Here is a 20265-nt window from a genome sequence, read left to right as displayed (position 1 = left end):
CTCTGCCTCTCCTGCTCTCTCTATTCAACTGACTTTCAAATAAATAAATAAACCTTTAAAGAGAAAAGAAAAGAAAAGGAATAACCAAATTACACAGGGAAATATTTGGAAACTTTAGGCTGAGAGTGTGAATATAGAGTGGGTAAGGGTGACTTAGGTCACAAATTTTAATTTATATCATTGTCCACACCTGCTAGTGTTTCTGAACCTGCCAAAATTGGTGCTATAATAATTGAAAATATTTTCGTAATGCTTATTATAAGCGAGCATTATTCCAACAATTTAGAGAATAAATGATTATAAATTAACTATCAGGGTGGGCCTCTGGCCTAGCAGTTTAGCTGCCAGTTGTAATGTTTACATCCCATATCACACCGCCTGGGTTTGAGTCAAGGCTTTGTTTCCAATGCCAGTTTCCTACTAATGCCACTCCAGGAGGCAGCACCCATGTGAAAGACCTGGATGGACTTCCTGGCTCTTGCCTGGCCTAATCCTGTCTAGTGTGGACATTTGGGGAGTGAACCAGCAGATGAAAGATCTTTGTCTTGCTCTGTCTCTCTGTCTCTCTCTCTCTTCCTCTCCTCTCTCCTCTTTCTGACATTCTGCTTTTCAAACAAATAGATCTTTCTTAAAAAAAGAAAAGAAAATCAAGGATGAAATTTAAATCTCAAGTGACCCACATCTAGCAGTTAAGTTGTGAAGAAGAAGATTTTCTACAATTCAGAATACTGGCAATCCATCTTAAGGCATGAAGACTTTACTAGACTTTACTCAGCTGATGCTGAGTCCAAGCTCCGCAGAAGGGAGAGCTGTGATCTTCCCCCAAACCACTTAAAGTCACTGCTGAACTGAATGTAACTAAAGCTGCAACAAAACTCAGATCCAGCCCAGCTACAGGTGACATCAACTATTTTCCCGCACACTAGTGATTTGACAAAAGAGGGCTTACCTTTTTCTACATTTTATTAGTGTCTACAATTCTTTTACACAAAATATCTTGCATATAATAAAAAAAATATTGTGAGACACATAAAGAACAAAAAAAAAGCTTCGAACAGAGGAAACAGCATGAGAATCGGATGAAGTGACAGCTCAGATTTTAAATGATGAGATAAGGACCTTAAAATAGCTCTGATAAATATGTAATGGTGTTAGTGATAAAGGTGGATAAAATGCATGGACATATGGAGAATTTCAGCAAGGAGGCGGAGACTATAAAAAAAGAATCACATGGAGGTGACAGAATGAAAACAAGATATATGAAATGAAAGATGTTTTTCAATGGCTTAGCAGCAGACTGAACACAGCAGAGAGACAATCAATATGCTTGAAGACAGGTCAGTATAAATTATTCAAGCTAAAATACACAGAGCAAAAAAGAGTGAGAATACGGAACAGTGTGTCTAAGAACTGAGACAATATCAAATATTCTAACATATGTGTAATTGGAGTCCCAGATGGAGAGGGGAGACAAAATCATCAAAAGAAGGATTTGAAGAAATAGTGGCTGAGATTTTCTAAAATTGATGAAAGTTAGAATGCACAGAGCTAAGAAGCTCAACAAATCCTTAGCAGGATAATTACATATAAAACCACACCCAGACACAATAACAGTCAAACTACTCAAAACCAAAGATAAAGATAATATTTTAAAAGTAACCAGAGGAGGGGCTGGCGCTGTGCCATAGCAAGTAAAGCCACTGCCTGCAGTGCTGGAATTCCATATGGATGCTGGTTCAAGTCCCTGCTGCTCCACTTCCTATCCAGCTCTCTGTTATAGCCTGGGAAAGCAGCAGAAGATGGTCTAAGTCCTTGGGCCCCTGTAGTCACTTGGGAGACCCAGAAGATGCTCCTGGCTCCTGGCTTCCGATCTGCCCAGCTCTGGCCATTGCAGCCATTTGAGGAGTGAACCAGTGGATGAAAGACCTCTCTCTCTGCCTCTGCCTCTCTGTAAGTCTGCCTTTCAAATAAAATAAATAAATCTTTAAAAAAAAAAAAAAGTAGCCAGTGGAAAAAAGATGTATCTTGTCCAAGAGAACAAAGGGAGGACAAGTTACCAGAAACAAAGACCAGGAGACCATGGATAGCACCTTTAAACTGCTTGAAGAGGAGTGGGCATTTGGCACAGAGGGTTAAGTCACCATTTGGGACACCTACATCCTCTATTGGAGTAGCTGGTTTGAGTCCCAGCTACTCCACTTTTTTTTTTTTTTTTTTTGGACAGGCAGAGTTAGACAGTGAGAGAGAGAGAAAGAGAGACAGAGAGGAAAGGTCTTCCTTCTGTTGGTTCACTCCCCTAATGGCCACTACAGCCGGCCGATCCGAAGCCAGGAACCAGGTGCTTCCTCTTGGTCTCCCATGAGGGTGCAGAGCCCAAGCACTTGGGCCATCCTCCACTGCCTTCCCGGGCCACAGCAGAAAGCTGAACTGGAAGAGGAGCAACCAGGACAGAACCAGTGCCTCAACCAGGACTAGAACCCAGGGTGCCGGCGCCACACAGGCAGAGGATTAGCCTAGTGAGCTGTGGCGCCGGCCATACTCTACTTCTAATCTAGCTTCTTTCTACTTTGCACCATGGGAGGCAGCTGACAATGACTCAAGTACTTGGGTCCCTGCCTCCCATGTAGAAGAACTGGATGGAATTTTGGGATCCTCACCTACCCTACAGTTGTGGGTATTTGGGGAGTGAACGAGTGTGTAGAACTCTTTCTGTCTCTGTCACTCTGCCTTTTAAAATGCTAGAAGAAAAAAATCCTTTAAAAACAAAGGTAAAGAGGCCGGTGCTATAGTGAACAGGTAAAGCTGCCACCTGCAGCACTAGCATCCTATATGGAAGCTGGTTCGAGTCTTGGCTGCTCCACTTCTGATCCAGCTCCCTGCTAATGTGCCTGGGAAAACAATGGAAGATGAATCAGGTCCTTAGGTCCCTGCAACCATGTAGGAGACCCGGAAGAAGCTCCAGGCTCCTGGCTTTGGCCTGGCCCAGCCTTGGCCATTGTGGCCATTTTGGGGAATGAACCAGCAGATGGAAGATCTATCTCTCTTTCTCTCCTCTCTCTCTCTCTCTCTCTCTCTCTCCTTTCTCTGTAACTCTGCCTTTCAATAAATGAAATCTTAAAAAAACAAAACAAAACAAAACACAGAAAGCAAGTCAGACTTAGAGAGAGAGAGAAGGAGAGATAGAGATCTTTATCCTCAATGGCCATGGCTGGGCCAGGCCAAAGCCAGGAGCCAGACACCACATCCAGATCTTCCACATGAGTGCAGGGGCCCAAGCACTAGGGCCATCTTCTGCTGGTTTCCCAGGTGCATTATCAGGGAGCTGGATTGGAAGTGGAACAGCCAGGATGCCAACTGGTGCCCATAAGGGATGTCAGCATTGCAGGCAGAGGCTTAACCCTCCATGCCACAACACTAGCCCTATAAATTAGTTTTATTAACATATATTTATTTACTAGTTATATTTATTTACTAATTATTGAATAGGTTTATTGCTTTTGTTGTCATTGCAGGAGTGGACAGCAGGTATCAATGCCCTCCAACAACAAAAGACAGGCTGCATGTTCTTCCCCCAAGCCTTACTACTAAGTTGTGTGTTATTACAATGAAAGCAAGTCTCAGACTGAAATCCACCACTTGTTCAAATATTTATTAACAAGCAGGCAAAACCAGTCATACAACTTGTAAGGTCAGCAAAGCCCCAGCTCTCCATCCACCTATGTACTTTGTCAAGTGCCTTGCATGAAAGGTTTATTTTAGATATGCAAGACAATATTCTAGAACAGGATGTAGTTAGCTTTCTAATCAGAATCAAGTGACAAGGCTCTCCACTAATGGGGAGAGAAGCACTGAATAGGTTCTAGCCTTTATCTTCAGCTAAAGATAGATACAGTTGAAGTTCTTTTTTTAAAAAAAAAAAGATTTTATTTATTTATTTATTTATTTGAGAGGTAGAGTTACAGACAGTGAGAGGGAGAGACAGAGAGAAAGTTCTTCCATCCGCTAGTTCACTCCCTGGTTGGCTGCAATGGCTGGACGTGGGCCGATCTGAAACCAGGAGCCAGGAGTTTCTTCCAGGTCTCCCACACAGGTGCAGGGGCCCAAGCGCTTGGGCCATCTTCTACTGCTTTCCCAGGCATTGCTGAGAGCTGGATTGGAAGAGGAGCAGCCAGAACTAAAACTGGCGCCCATATGGCACGCTGGCACCGTAGGTGGAAGCTTAGTCTACCACACCACAGCGCCAGCCCAGACAGTTGAAGTTCTTGTAGTAAAATTGCTACTGGACTACAGACCATTACCTGGCATTTCTCAGATACTTACTAATCACTCTCAGAGTATATATATCTTATCAGGGCACTTTAAATTTTAACTAAAGGCCCCCAGGTTTAACTAAAACTAATTAATACATACGCATGTTAAACTTTCTAGTGTTAAGCAGTTTAATATGTAAAATATTAAAATGCTATAATCCATACATATGTTATTTACATAAATCACATTTAATATTATGCCATATTATAGTATTCAAGTAAATTAGACGCAGTGTAATACTTCCCCTAGGATTCAGTTCATTTATGTGTCGACAGGACAAGCTGATGTCTAAAGTTTCTTCCAGAGTGACCTTCTATGATTCTATAAATGGATTTTAACCCAGTTGGAAGAATCTGGGTTAGGATCATGGAAAAACTTTCCGACAGTTGATAGAGAGCCATCAGTCATGAACACCTCTTTGCTAAGTAGGAACTTAGAATATTTCCATATTTTCTTCCAAGGTTTAATTTTTCTAATGTACCAGCTATTCTCTTTAGCCCCTAACTACACCTACACCTGTCACCCTATAACCTATGATTATTCTTTATTTTCTTCAAAGCTTTTAATTCTAACTGACATTTTCTTGCCTGTTGTATGCTTTTTTGCTACAATAGTGTACTCTTCATATGAATAGCAACTTTTTCCAAAACTGTATCCCTAGAGTGTGTGTTTAGCCTAGTGGTTAAGGCATCCACATCATGGGGCTGGTGTTGTGGCTTAATGGGTAAAGCTGCCGCCTGCAATGCTGGCATCCCTTTTGGGTACCAGTTCGAGTCTTAGCTGCTCCATTTCTGATCCCGCTCCCTACTAATGTACCTGAGAAAGCAGCAGAGGAAGGCCCAAGTCCTTGGGCCCCTGCACTCTTGTGAGAAACCTGAAAGAAGCTCCTGGCTGCTGGTTTTGGCCACTGTGGCCATTTGGGGAGTGAACCAGCGGACGGAAGATTTCTCTTTCTGCCTCTCCCTCTCTCTCTCTGTACTCTGCCTTTCAAAATAAAATAAATCTAAAAAAATTAAATATGTCCACATCCCACTCAAAGTACATGGGTTTGATTGCTGGTTTCATCTTCTGACTCCAGCTGCTGCTAATGCAGATCCTGGGAGGTAACAATCATGGCACAAATGATTGAGTTCCTGCTTCTCTCTATATATTAAGTAAAATAAAATAAAATAAAATAAAATAAAATAAAACTGTATCCTTTATGCCAATTTGTGATGGAAGATTTTTTTAAGTGTTTATTTATTTATTTTCATCAAGCTGAAAGGAGAGGGGTAATTTTTTTTAAAAAGATTTATTTATTTATTTGAGAGGCAGTGTTCAGACAGAGAGAGGGAGAGACAGAGAGGTCTTCCATCCACTGGTTCACTCTCTAAATGGTTGCAATGGCCAGAGCTGGGCCGATCTGAAGTCAAGAGCTTCTTCCAGGTCTTCCACACAGGTGTAGGCTCCCAAGCACTTGGGCCGTCTTCCACTGCTTCCTCAGGCCATCAGCAGGGAGCTGAATTGGAAGTAGGTCAGCTGGGACTCAAACTGGGACCCATATGGGATGCTGGTACCACAGGCGGAGGTTTAACCTACCGTGCCACAGAGCCAATTTACTCCCCAAATGCCTGCAACATCCAGGGCTGGGTCAGGCTGAAGCCAGGAGCCTGGAACTGTCTCCAGCAGGAAGCTGGGTCTGAAGTGGAGTAGCCAGGACTCAGACCAGGCACTCTGATGTGGGATGCAGGTGTCCCGGTGGTGGCTTAACCCACTGTACCATAACACCTGACATGGGAGCTTGTTTTATCTTTTGCTGCATAACAAACCACAAGAAAATGTAGTGGCTTAAAACAATGATAATTTGTTTGCCCACAGATTTGTTAAATTTGACTGGGCTTAGCTGGTCTCACTTTTGGTCACTCATTCGGTTGCATTCATCTGGAGGCTCAAGGGGACTGGATGGTTCAAGGTGGTGACCTGTGGCAATTAGCTGTTGGCTAACATGTCTAGATTCTTTTCTATGTGGCTGATACAACAGAATAACTTTGCTTCTTAAACAGTGGCAGCAATGTTCTAAGATTATAGGCATGGCCGGCGCCATGGCTCACTAGGCTAATCCTCCACCGGTACACCGGGTTCTAGCCCGGTTGGGGCACCAGATTCTGTCCCGGTTGCCCCTCTTCCAGTCCAGCTCTCTGCTATGGCCCGGGAGTGCAGTGGAGGATGGCCCAAGTGCTTGGGCCCTGCACCCCATGGGAGACCAGGATAAATACCTGGCTTCTGCCTTTGGATCAGCGCGGTGCGCCGGCCGCAACGCGCCGGCTGCAGCGGCCATTGGAGGGTGAACCAACGGCAAAGGAAGACCTTTCTCTCTCTCTCTCTCACTATCCACTCTGCCTGTCAAAAATTTAAAAAAAAAAATTACAGGCGTAAAAGTGACCAAGTCCTTTAAGGATAGCTGTAGAAGCTATGCAGAGTTGGAGTAGGCCTCTGGCGCAGTGGTTAAAATGCCACTTGGGATGCCTGCATCCTGTATCAGAGTGCCTGGTTTGAGAATGGGTTATTCTACTTCTGATCCAGCTTTCTACTACTGCACACCCTTGGTAACAGCAAATGGTAGCTCAGGTATTAAGAACCTGCCACCCACGTGGGAGATCCCAGTGGAGTTCTGGGTTCCTGGCTTCTCTGGCTCAACTCTTGTAGACATTTGGGGAATAAACCAGTGGATGGAAGATTGTTGTCTCTCTCTCTTCTTTCATTCTCTCATTCTGCCTCTCTGCTTTTCAAATAAATAAATAAGAAGCTATACAACGTTTCTTTCACTACATTCTGTTGATCAATGCAAATAACAAGCGTAGCCCAGAAATTAAGGATTAAGCAGGAGGTGCAGCAAAATCATATTGGAAAAGGGAGAGGACACAAACAGCCATGACTGCTCTAATAATCTACTACAATGCCCAATAAAGGTTTATGGGGTGAAGTCTAAAGTTCAAGGTTTGGGGCTGGCACCATGATGCAGCGGGTTAAAGCCCTAGCCTGAAGCGCTGGTGTCCCATATGGGCACTGGTTTGAGTCCCAGCTACTCCACTTCCAATCCAGCTCTCTGCAATGGCCTGGGAAAGCAGTAGAGGATAGCCCAAGTCCTTGGCCCCCTGCATCCACGTGGGAGACCCAGAGGAAGCTCTTGGCTCCTGGCTTCAGATCAGCTCAGCTCTGGCTGTTGTGGCCATCTGGGGAGTGAACAAGCAGATGGAAGACCTCTCTTTCTGTCACTACCTCTCTCTGTAATTCTTTCAAATAAAGAAAATAAGTCTTTAAAAAAATAAATAAAGTTCAAGGTTTGTTATGATCTACTTCCAGTTGACAGGTTTCCTAGCCCTTCTAGGAATAGTTGACTTATCTGTCAAAACTGAAGGGGCTTGGGCATTAGCAAATCCATAAGCAGGTGCTGAAATTTAATACAAAATAGGGACAGAGTAGACTGTGTGTTTCCATGGTAGGATTCATTCCCCCAGACATGCATACATGGGTAGAGTTTTCCTAAACCGATTGAGATATATTTGATTGAAGTACTTGGCCAAGTTCTAGAGATGCTAATGTCTAAATAAACACTACTTGCATCACCAACTCATTAAGTTTCTAATGGACTTTGGACAGGGAAGGGACATGAAAACACTTGGGTTGCTACAAAAAGCAAAGTAGAAAGCTTGAGGAAAAATTGAATACAGCAGAGCAGAGGGACTTATTTCCCTTATAAATTTTTCCTGGTAGGCAGCCAGGAAGGAAAAGGGCATTGAAGGGAAAATATGTGAATGGAATATAAAAAACAAACTGCCTGCAAGAATAGGCAGCTGGGGAATGGAATGGAGATGCCTGCCTGGGTCTGGGGGATACCTGGTTTTATACCAGAAAAACTAAGAGAGAGCTCCAGTTTGGACACTGGGTAGACAAGGGGTGAGCTATGAAGGGAAAACCCTTTATCCTGTGCTGAGCTAAAATGAATCCGTAATTGGAAGTAATGACTTGTATTCTCAGTTGTGTGGAATAGCATCACAATCCATCACTCACTGGCCCACAGACATGGAAGGCACTGGCGTCACATTGAGCCTACTCTCCTTTGCCCATCACAGTTCATCATCCAACAAGCCTTGTCAATGTTGCCTCTTCTTTTCAATCCATTCCCTCCTCTCCAGTGTTGCTGCCATTGACCTAATTCAGCTTCCCATAATCTCCCACTCAGACAACTGGTCTTCTTGTGTCCAGTCTAATCCCCTTCCAATTCATCCTTCACACACTGCTAGGATAATCTTTCTCAGGCGTCTATCTGACCATATCACCCTCCTGTTTAACAACCCCCCTCTCTCCCCAGCTGCCCGGTTCGTCCCAGCTAAACTCTGAATGGAACATTCAAGGCCTTTTGCTCCTTATTCAACTTCCAGCCTTCTTTGTGGCCACTCCCCACACCTCTCACCCTGTACTCTGACCTACTTTCAGTTCCCCAAGCACAACCTGCCTTATCAAGCCCCTACACATACCTGGAATGCCATTTCCTCCCTGTGCCAGCCTGATTGAAATTCATTCATGAATCATTCCCCTCCAATCCCCGCTCTCCACCCCCCATCCTCCTACACCCCCCGGCCACAGTCAGCTTCTCTTCCCTTATCCCATAGCCTCCTGGACACACTACATGCTGCACATACTTGTCTGTGTGCCTGTCTCCAGCTGGCAATGGGAAGCTTTCTGAGAGCAAGACTGCCTTTCATTGATCAGGATATTCTCTGTGTCTAGCATAGGCTTAAAATAGGTGCTTGAGGTTTGGGGAGGAGTGGGAATATTTTCATGTAGGTATTTGAGGTTCCCCAAAGTTGTGATTAAGGAGCTTCTGTACACAAAGTAGTTATGTTATATGCTGCTATGCCTTGGGGGAAGGCTCTGGTTGCTTTTAAATTTTATTTATTTATTTTTTGCTTTTAAATTTTAGATCATAGTATTTTAATGCCTCATTCAATAGTTACTTACTAAGTACTCACTATGTTTTAGGTCCTGTGTCATTTTTTTAAAAAAGATTTATTTTATTTATTTGAAGGACAGAGTTATACAGAGAGAGGGAGAGTCAGAGAGAGGTTCCATTCCTCTGGTTCACTCCCCAGATGGCCCCAGTGGTTGGGCCTGGATAAGGAGGAAGCCAGGAGATTTTTCTGGTTCTCCCATGTGGGTGGCAGAGGCCCAAGTATTTGGGCCATTGTCTGCTGCTTTCCCAAGTACATTAGCAGGAAGCTGGATCAGAAGTGGAGCAGCCGGGACACGAACCAGTGCCCAGATGGGATGCCTGTGTTGGAGGCAGCAGTTTGACCTGCTGTGCCACAATGCTGGTCCCAATCCTGTGTCATTTTTGAAGATCAGGGGATAGTGCATTGAGCAAGAAAAACAGCCCTGATCTTCAAACAGGGCACTCTCCAAGCGAAGCTTTGAAATTGTCTGAGTGACAGTGTGAAATTATTCTTGAAATCAGATGCTGGAAGAGGCAGCTGTTTCACCCCACCAAAGGAAAGTTTAAGTAATCTTAAAATGACCTCTTTCCTGGGTGGCTAAAGGGAATAGATGGGATGACATGACCAGGACCTGCCACTTGGTGGCAGTGCTTCTCAAAGGATGAATATTTTCAGACAGGAGAAAAGGTCTCAAACTTTACTCCAAAGAACTACTCCTTTGTACTAATTAGTACACAATACATTACATGGTAGTCTTTCTCAAGTTGCAAAGAAAAGAGTAGAAGATATAATTTAGCCAAACACCTCCCTCCAAACTTCCCTAAGCCTCTGATACCTTCTTTGGTTGGTCTGTAAAGGAGCAAATGTAAGCAGAATACTGGAATGAGCTAGGCATGTTATGTTCCATGATTTGTTTTTCTCATGGCCATGTAATATCATAGTGCTTTTTTCATATTTATTCTTTGTGGTATAATGAGAGATCCTACAAGTGAAAATGTTTCCTAACTGATATGACCAGATGAAAAGTACCAGGACTTACAAAACTGCTCCTGTGCAGTACCAAACTCCTAGGTTCTCTACAATTAAATCCATTTGAGAAGCATGATTGGATCCAATGTTTTCTAGTCACCAGGAAAACAAGGCTCTGAGAGACTAAATAGCTTATCTAAGACCACAAAGCCATGCATGGAACAGGTTCAGGCTAATTCCTATAAAATGAACATTCTAGATGTTTCTCTTGTTGCCATCTATCAACTTCATTTTTCAAAAAAGATTTATTTATTAATTTGAAATGCAGAGTTATGAGGGTGGGGGAGAAGAGCGAGCAAGCAGGCGAGAGAGACCCTTCCATCCACTGGTTCAGGTGCATTAGCAGGGAGCTGGATCAGAAGTGGAGCAGCCAGGATTCCAACTGGCTCTCATATGGGATGCCAGAATTGCAGGTGGTAGCTTAACCCACTACACCACAATGCCAGTCACCTTTTGATTTCATAAACAGAGGTTGTTGGATGAGTAACCTTGGGGGAAAGGGACAAAGAGTCAAGAGTAAGTGCCCATCGTTCCTTGGCCTTTTCGCTATGATCAAGTGAAGAGTAACTGCCCATCTTCTGAGCTGGTGAGTGAGGGATTGTGGTGCCAATCATCAAATTGAGACTACAAAGTGCTAATTCCAAAGATGACTCACTTTAGCTGGGTGCAAGCTAATGTGTAGAACAAAATGTTTTGTGGGAATGGGAGAAATAAGGAATTTTATCATGGTCTAGAGTTCCAGTTTTGCAAGTGGAAAGAGATCTGGAGATTTATGGCACAATAAAGTGAACATACATAGTATAGTACATACATACTGTATAAGGTGATTATGATTAATGTGGCACATTTTATCTCATGTATATTTTACCACAATAAAAAAATAAATAAAGGTTTCTTTTGCCTTGTTCACTCCTGTCTACCCATCATCCAAATGGGAGATCTCTCTCTTAGTTTCTCCGGTAAGTGAAGAGGTGCTCTCTAAAGACATTAGAAAATACTAATATAAGGAATATTATTTCATTTATTCACTTTTAGAGGCAGTTCAAGAAGAATCAGAGTTGTAAATGAATGTTTATCAGTTTCTCCATTCTGAGCCAGGATTGTTCTAAGTCTTTGGTTCTCAAAGTATGGTCTGTGGATCGGCAGCCCTAACATCACCTGGTAACTCATTAGAAATACACATTCTGGGGTGGGCGAGGTGTACAGGCATTTGGCACAGCAGTTGTTGCCCACATCCTGGCCAAGACATTCACATCTCACATCAGAGTGTCTGGATTCAAGTACCAGCTCTGCTTGTGATTCCAGCTTCCCACCTATATGCACCCGGGGAGGCAGAAGGTGACAAGTTGTTGGGTCTCTGTTACTACACAGGAAACCCAGATTGAGTTCCAGGCTCCCAGCTTCAGCCAAGCCTAGCTTGCTGTTGTGGGCATTTAGGGAGTGAACCAGGGATGGGAAATGTCTCTGTCTCTCAAATAAATAAAAGAAATACATTTGAGAAGATAGTGAAGTGAATGAAAAGGCAGATGGACTGAGACATGTGAGGAAGAGGATGGGTGATGGGGTCTTGTGGGTGGGGGCAGAAGTGGGTTGAGAGGTGGAAAGGAGGTGAAGAAGTGAAGCTGAGCCAAGGGCTTTTAACTGAACCCAGCTAAAGACAGAAGCTTGGAAGAGGAAACCAGCGCAGTGCCTAGGGGCACCAACCAGCCTGGTATGTCAATGACCAAGGAGGGCCCTGGGCTGTGGGATTTTCAGTGCTAAAATCAGAAAAGGCCTGGGAACACTGGACCGAGCTGGTCTCCTTATCAGAGGTTTCGACTGGAGTTAAGTGAGGCAGTAAGTGCTCTGCCCCTTCTCTCCTGGTGCCCCTCCTCTCCTGCAAGGGGCCCTGACTCAGCCAGATGCCAGAGGACAAGGGAGCTGGGGTAATAGTCTCGGAGGGTGAGCCTTGCCTGGACACAGACCAGGGCAAAGAGAGGAGAATCGACCCAGAGAGGCAAAAAGATAATAAGCAGCACAGTGGCAAAATGCATTAGAAGGGCCTAGGGAAGGCGGACTCCAGAGCTTTTACTCCTTTTCTAGACTTGTTCAGAAGTAGAAAGCCCTGGGGTCAGCGCTGTGGCAGTGGGCTAAGCTTCCACCGGCAGCACCGGCATCCCATATGGGTGCTGGTTCGAGTCCCGGCTGCTCAACTTCCGATCCAGCTCTGTGCTGTGGCCTGGGAAAGCAGAAGATGGCCCAAGTGGTTGGGCCCCTGTACCCACATAAGAAAACCCGAAGGAAGCTCCTGGCTCCTGGATTCAGATTAGCCCAGCTCCAGCCTTTGCAGCCATTTGGGGAGTGAACCAGAGGATGTTTGTCTCTCTGTCTCTCCCTCTCTCTGTTACTCTACCTGCCAAAAAAATAAAAAATAAATAAAATATTTACTTAAAAAAAAAAAAGTAGAAAGCCCTCTAGGTCTGAGGTGGGTCCCGTCTGCATGCTCAAATTAGCCTCAAATAAAATTTATAAAGATTACCCATTGATGTTCTTCGGTATCTAAGCAGTTGGCAAAACGTGTTTTGTTTTGTTTTCTTTTGAAAGCGCAACAAAGAGAGAGAGAGAAAATCTTTCATCTGCTGGTTCACTCCCCAAATGCCCACATCAGCCAGGAGCCAAGACCTCCATCCGGGTCTCCCATGTGGGTGGCAGAGGCCCAAGCACTTGGTCCATCCTCCGCTGCCCCCCAGAGTGCACTAGCAGGGGGCTGGAGGCGGGAGTCCATCCCAGGCACTCCCGAGTGGGATGCGAGTGAACCACCCATTGTGCCGGCCCCTGGAGAAACGTTTTTTATTCCATGGTGTCGGGTACAAGAAGGGCCAGACAGGGTCGCCAGCAGCTGCAAGGCTGCGGTCAGTGGAGAAACCCCTATGGAGGCCCAGCACTCTCTCTGAAAAGATTCAAGCACAGGACATCCTGCAGGGGGCGAGGGGACCAGCTCACTCTTAAATTTGGGCGTGACGTGAGTCGCCTTGCTGTGGCGGCGCCCAGAGTCAAAGCACCGTTCGCCAGGTGCCTCCTGGTAAGGGCGGTGGGCCCCGCCGCCTCGCACCCCGCCCCGGCACTCACAGCCTCCGCCCCAAGCTCAGCTGACAAGAGCAGCCGGGGACCCGCCAAGCCAACACTGACCGTCATCCTGGAGCCGGCCGCAAGAGCTTCGTGATTGGTGGGCCGGGAGTGGGCGGGGCCTAGAATGGAAGGTCTGCTTCGGATTGGTGCAAATCATCGAGGGCGGGTCCTCCACGCCGGCTGGGCGCGAAAGCTCGAACGCCGCTGCCAGGCTGGAGACGGCGGGAGAGGCTGCGCCGGAGGCTGCAGGAGCCCGGCACTGCTTCGTCTGGCGCGGACCGCTGCGGAGGCCGGAACCATGACGGGCGAGGAAGGTTCTGAGGTGGGTTTAAGCACAGGCCTCCTTCATGGGCTGCGGAGGCCGGGCGCCGAGGGGCAGGGGTAGAGCCAGTGCCCCGGGGCTGAGAGGACTACAGCTCCCGGCGTGCACCGCGCGGGCGCCAGCTGCCGCGCGCCTCAGCTGAGAGGGGCTCGCGACCTCTCCCGGGGGTCCTGGCGCGAGGCGTGCGGAGCTTCGGGCCCGGTGGTCCCGGTGGTCCCGGTGGTCCCGGTGGTCGGTCCTTGCCGCCTGGCTCTGCCCCTGCCGCCCGCCTTCCCCTTTGGCGCGTTTCCTGTCACGTTAGCTCCTCCTCTTACTACGCCCCCAATGAGAGGAGGCCCTGGGCGAACGCGCGGCGGGGATGCGGGGCGGGATTCTCGGTAAATGGAGCGCGGGGTGTTAGGAAGTTCGAAATTGGGCCAGGGAGGCCGCCTTGTGTTCTCCGACTGGGTCCCGGGTGCGCCAGACGCTCTCGCCTTGGAAGCAAAATTTAAACGGACGCAAAAAAAAAAAAAAAAAGTTACCTAATGCAACCCACATTTTAACGCAGTATTTAAAAAACAAAATTTTGCGAAGTTTCATGACTTGGTATTGAACAGAATAGGAACATTTTGAATAAGGACAAGATCCAACCCTGCCTCACTCACTTTACCCTAATCCTGTCTCTGGTTTCCGGAAAACTATGCAGCAGGAGGCTGACATGAGTCATAGTTGGCCGATTTGATTTTTTTTTAAGGATACTATTTGATCAGGAAGTTCTTGAAACCCCTCTGTCTCTTCTTCTGGCTCCAGTGTTGGACATGGCTGGTCCTGTTGCAAATGGCCGAGAATAGAACTGAGATTAAAAGCATGCCCATGGATTGAGCTGTGTGCTTACCTGAAGTCAGTGTCCACATCCACAGACAGACTTCACAGTCTTACTGCTTTGGTTTGTTGAGAGGACCATCAGTACATACATGATAACCGTCAACCCGTGTTTTTTTTTTTTTTTTAATAATTGAGCTAGACATTGAAATCAACTAACTAATTTGATAAACCACTAGAGTAAAGCCTTATATCCTTTTACATTACATTTGTTTGTAATTTCTCTCATATTTTTAAAGAAAGATTATTCGGGAGGCAGGGTGGGGAGAGAGCTTCCATCTGCTGGTTCACTCCCCAAATGCCAGGGATAGGCCAGGCTGGATAGGGATAGGTCAGTCTGGACCCAAGAGCCAGGAATGGCATCTGGGTCTCCCACATGGGTAGCAGGGACCCAAGTACTTAGGCCATCTTCTGCTTCTTGCCCAGGTACATTAGCAGGAAGCTGTATTGGGACCCAAACTGACAGTCAGATATGGGATATGGTCATTCCAAGCTATGGCTTAACCTCCCTTACTGCAATACTGGGGCCTCCTCGCTTATTATTATCATTCTTGAAAGATTTACTTATTGATTTGAAAGTCAGAGTTACAGAGAGGGAGAGGCAGAGAGAGAACTTCCATTTGCAGGTTCACTCCCCAAATGGCTGCAACAGCTAGCTCTGGGCCAGGCGGAAGCCAGGAGCAAGCCAGGAGCTTCATCCAGGTTTCCCATGTAGGTGGCAACAGTTCAAGCACTTGGGCCATCTTCTGCTGCTTTCCCAGGTGTATTGTCAGGGGGCAGGATCGGAAGTGGAGCAGCTGGGACACGAACCGTGCCCATGTGGGATGCAGGTGTCATAGGTGGTGGCTTAGCCACAGTGCCAGCCCCCTTCCTCCCTTATTAATAAGTTAACTCAGATCCCTGAGAACACTGAGGAGATAGGAGACCTGGCATCTTGGGTCAATTTGGTCACTAACTGTTCAAGTCACTAACACCTAGATTTTTTTACTTGTGACATTTAAAAATGTTTCATTTAGAAAATGTCATCTATACAAATGAGATGTACATAATAATCCCTTCACCTAATTTTGATTATTGTCTAATCATGGCCAATCTTGATCAATTTATACCCTACCTTCTTTTCCCTCATTGGATTATTTGGAAGAAAATCCCAACATATTTATTTAAAATTTTAGTTGTTTTTATCTTTTGAGAGAGAGCTCCAATCCACTGTTTCCCCAAATGCCTGCAGCAGCTGGGGCTGGACCAGGCTGAAGCTGGGAACTGGGAAACTCAGTGTAGGTCTCCCACGTGAGTGTCAGAGACTGACCTATTTGAGCTATCATTTACTACATCCTGGACTACACCTCAGCAGGAAACTGGAATTGGAAGCTGAGCCAGGATTTGAACCAGGCATTGAATATGGGATGCAGGTGTCCCAAGCAGTGTATTAACTACTACACCAAACACCCCTATGACATATTTAGTCTATGGATATTTCAGTGTACATTCCTAGAAGACAAAAAGCTTTCCACAAAAGGATAACCGACCATATTATTATTGCCACTCCTGCAGAATATCTAGTCAGTATTCAGATTTTTTTGACTCATGCATATTTCAGATTTTTATTTGAATAAGGATTCAGTCTACAATTGCAATTCTTGTATGTATATCTATCTTTTATGTTGTATATTGTTTAATTGAAAGAGTTGCAGGGAGGGGAGAGAGACAGAGAAGTCTTCCATCTGCTGGTTCACCCCACAAGGGCCGCAACGGTCAGGGCTGAACCAGGCCAAAGCCAGGAACTTCTTCTGGGTCTCTCACGTGGGTGCCAGGGCCCAGGCACTTGGGCTACCCTCTGCTGCTTTTTCCAGGCCATTAGCAAGGGAGCAGGATCAGAACTGAAGCGGCCAGGACTCGAACTGGAGCCCATATGGGATGCTGGCATCCCAGGCTGTGGTTTTGCTCACTATGCCACAACACAGCCCGGAGTTTCCCACACCAGATTGTATGTCTGGTATTATTGAACACGCTCCTCTGCTCTCTCTTTTGGATCTACAAACTTGATCAGATTCAGATGTGAGTGTTCTGACACGAATGCTGTATAGATGGTGTTGGGTACTTCTATTAGGCTGTATACAATGTGTTGTTCCTTTTTTGGTAAAATCAGCAGACATTAATGTCATTGCCTAGCTCTGTTATTTAATTGAAGGTTGCTAAAAACTGTGATAGCCTAAGTCCATGATTTCTTCCTTGATTAACTAGGATATTTCTCTTAAGAAAAACTTCCTCTCAGCCATAAGAAAGAATGAAATTCTGACGTTTGCAACAAAGTGGAAGCAACTGGAGATCATTGTGCTAAGTGAAATAAGCCAGACCCAAAAAGAAAAATATCACATTTTCTATTTGTGGTAGTTAATATTGATATCTAGATGTACTATTATTGTTTTAATGATCTGTGATTGTTTTTTAAAATTTACTGTATGTGAGTGAAATGGACATCTTTTTGTTTGAAAATTGTTTATAATCGTTGCCTATATTCCTGCTGAACTGTGGTCATTTTACTTTTTACTTGTTGAACTCTTTAGTCAGGCAGTAAGCCTTTGATTATAAGGTAAATTAAAAATATGTTATATCAGGAGCCGGTGCTGAGGCGCATTGGGTTAACGCCCTGGCCTGAAGTGCCGGCATCCCATATGGCGCCGGTTCTAGTCCCAGCTGCTCCTCTTCCAGTCCAGCTCTCTGCTATGACCTGGGAAAGCAGTAGAAGATGGCCTAAGTCCTTGGGCCCCTGCACCGTGTGGGAGGGCAGTACTGTGGCTTAGAGGGTAAACCCACCACCCACAGAACTGGCATCCCATATGGGTGTTGGTTTGAGTCCTGGCTGCTCCACTTCTGATCCAGCTCTCTGTTATAGCCTGGGAAAGCAGTGATGTCCCAAGTCCTTGGGCCCCTGCACCAACATGGGAGACCTGGAAGAAGCCCCTGGCTCCTGGCTTCAGATTGACACAGCTCTGGCCGTTGGGGCCATCTGGGAAGTGAACCATTGGATGGAAGACTTCTCTCTCTCTGCCTCTCCTCTTTCTGTGTAACTCTGACTTTCAAATAAATAAATCTTAAAATTAAAAAAATGTTATATCAAAAATTTAAAAAGAAAGGGAGAAGGGTAGTATCATTACAGTTCTAGAATTGCATATTTCTAGAATTCTATCTATGAGCTACATTGAATCTGTTCTTTTATATTAATATCACATTAACATGAGAATTGTGTTGTAGTGATTATCATACATTTGCTGTGACCCTGAGAATGAAAAAGTAACTGAAAAAAAGAAAGAAAAACTTCCCTTTATCAATCATTTAGGTACACTGAGGATGCCATGATAAATGCTTGATTCTTTTATTTATTTACTGTTACTGAAAGAGTTGGTTATATTAGGTCCTACAAAAGTGTCTGAGAAGCTCAGAAAGTTCATGGTTTTCAAAATTTTTTGTGCCAAAATAAACTTTTTAAAATTAGATTTCCCCCCAAAATTTTTGGTTTTTGTTTCAGTAATTCTAAATATCATCTCTTCATTGATCCATTGTATTGGTTCATTCTTTCTTTCAGCTTGATGATCCCATGATGTTTTGTGTATCAATACTTGGAGCTTTCTGTTAGCCCATATTCTCATTTTCTAGGTACACCTGGAAATCAGTGACCCAAAACTCATTTCACAAGAAGCAGGCAGTCCTGCAGACAGTGGACAGGGTAGCTGTGAAACCACTGGCACCTTCAGTGAAAGAGGTTTGTAATATGCATTACTTTTGTTTTTAGAAGTAGAAGAGGCCTGGGTTGTAAGTTAATTGAACTAATTTCATTAATCTCTTTGTTTTTAACTTGGCTTTTGTTTAGTATAAAAGCAAGTACTTATACCTTTTTGATAATAGCCATTTCTATTCTATTACTGAATGTATAAAATGTAAAATGTCTAACAGCCACCACATGGCCTGGTTAAATGCATTCATCCTATAATAAAAGGATTTTTAACACCTGCCAGAGGGATTAGAACAACTTTACACATTGTAAATATATATAATTGCTTTTCTCAGTAAGACACATTTTACCAGGGAAAATGTTTTCAAAATGTATTTTTAGATTTTCTTTGCTACAATCAGTTCTTAATGGTAGTTACATAATTTCACAAGGTGATGTAACGCTTGTATAATTGGATATATTTTCCAGGAGTATGAAGCTAGGAGGAAGGCCAAATAATTGTAAACCTTTGAAAAATTTTATGTTTCCTCCAGATTCAGATGAAGAGATATTTGTGAGTAAGAAATTGAAAAGCAGGAAAGTGCTACAGGACAGTGATTCTGAACTAGAGAATAAAAATGCTTCTCCAGGGAAAGCTACCTATGACAGTGCTGAAGAGGAAAATAAAGAGAATGTATATACTGGGAAAAATGGAAAAATCAAAAGGACTTACAAAACTCTGGCAGACAGTGAGGACAGTGACATAGAGGAGTCTTTGTCTCAGGAAAATCTTCAAGGGACACCTTGCTTAGAGCTGAATCTCCAGTCTGGAAACTCTGTGGACTTCATGGCTGACAGCAAGGTTTCTAGAAAATCGATACGTGATAAAGAAGGAACTGGAGGAAAAGCAAAAGTAAAGTCGAAGAGAAGGCTTGAGAAAGAGGAGAGAAAGATGGAAAAAATTAGGCGGCTGAAAAAGAAGGAGACAAAACATGAGGTACATGCTTAAAGGATGATTTTCTATTTCTCAAGTAGATTAACATTTTAGTAAAAGTTGCTTTCACTCTTGAGGTGTTTTCTGCATCCAGGATAGAGCTTTGCATAGGCCGTTTTACATTGAGTGTGATTTGAAACGTATTGGTCTTATTTTTTCTTTTTCTTTTTTTTTTTTTAAGATTTATTTATTTATTTACTTGTTCAAAAGGCAAGGTGACAGAGGGAGAGACAGAAATATATTCCATTCTCTGGTCCCTTCCCCCAGATGGCCACATAAGTTGGGGCTAGGCCAGGCCAAAGCAAGGAGCCAGAAACTACATCTGAGCTTTTCATGTGGAGTCAGGGACTCAAGTACTTGAGACATCGCCTGATGCCTACCCAGACAGAGAAAGCTGGATCTGAAGCAGAGTAATGGGGACTCAGACCAGGCATTCTGATGTGCGATGTGGATGTCTGTAGCAGTAGCTTAACCCACTGTACCACAATACCTCCCTGGGCTTAGTTTTCATTTTGGATATGTAGAGGACACTTCCAAATGAGTTTTTTTTTTTGTTTTTTTTGTTTTTTTTTTTTAAGATTTATTTATTTATTTGAAAGGCAGAGTTACAGAGAAACAGAGAGAGGTCTTCCATCCTCTGGTTCACTCCCCAAATGGTCACAAGTGGAGTGGAGCTGTGCTGATCCGAAGCCAGGAGCCAGGAGCTTCTGCCAGGTCTCCCGTGCAGGTGCAGGAACCCAAGCACTTGGGCCATCTTCTACTGCTTTTCCAGGACATAGCAGAGAGCTGGATTGGAAGTGGAGCAGCCGAGACTTGAATCGGCGCCCCTATGGGTTGCTGGCACTGCAGGTGGTGGCTTTACCGCTACACCACAGCACTGACCCTGGGTTCTTATTTTCTGTGTGAGGATGTGAATTAATTTTTCACTGCTTCTGACCTGATGAAAATGAACTTT

The 20265-nt window shown here is 44.6% G+C and overlaps 2 protein-coding genes across 2 annotated transcripts in view; one reads left to right on the top strand and one right to left on the bottom strand.

Annotated features, from left to right (window-relative positions):
• The window catches only part of AGO4 (argonaute RISC component 4), a 74839-nt gene extending 61227 nt beyond the window's left edge, over positions 1 to 13612 (bottom strand). The window contains exon 1 of the mRNA XM_062190947.1: positions 13482 to 13612. Within this exon, the coding sequence (XP_062046931.1) occupies positions 13482 to 13578 (97 nt within the window). The 5' untranslated portion in view covers positions 13579 to 13612. The remainder of the gene's footprint in view (positions 1 to 13481) is intronic.
• Positions 13613 to 13620: 8 nt separating this feature from the next.
• The window catches only part of CLSPN (claspin), a 38787-nt gene continuing 32142 nt past the window's right edge, over positions 13621 to 20265 (top strand). Inside the window, exons 1-3 of the mRNA XM_062190945.1 lie at positions 13621 to 13743; positions 18262 to 18367; positions 18871 to 19313. Coding sequence (XP_062046929.1) covers positions 13720 to 13743; positions 18262 to 18367; positions 18871 to 19313 — 573 coding nt within the window. The 5' untranslated portion in view covers positions 13621 to 13719. The remainder of the gene's footprint in view (positions 13744 to 18261; positions 18368 to 18870; positions 19314 to 20265) is intronic.

This window comes from Lepus europaeus, chromosome 5, assembly GCF_033115175.1.
Source record: "Lepus europaeus isolate LE1 chromosome 5, mLepTim1.pri, whole genome shotgun sequence".
Taxonomy (NCBI): domain Eukaryota; kingdom Metazoa; phylum Chordata; class Mammalia; order Lagomorpha; family Leporidae; genus Lepus; species Lepus europaeus.
This window is presented reverse-complemented; position numbering and strand designations above follow the sequence as displayed.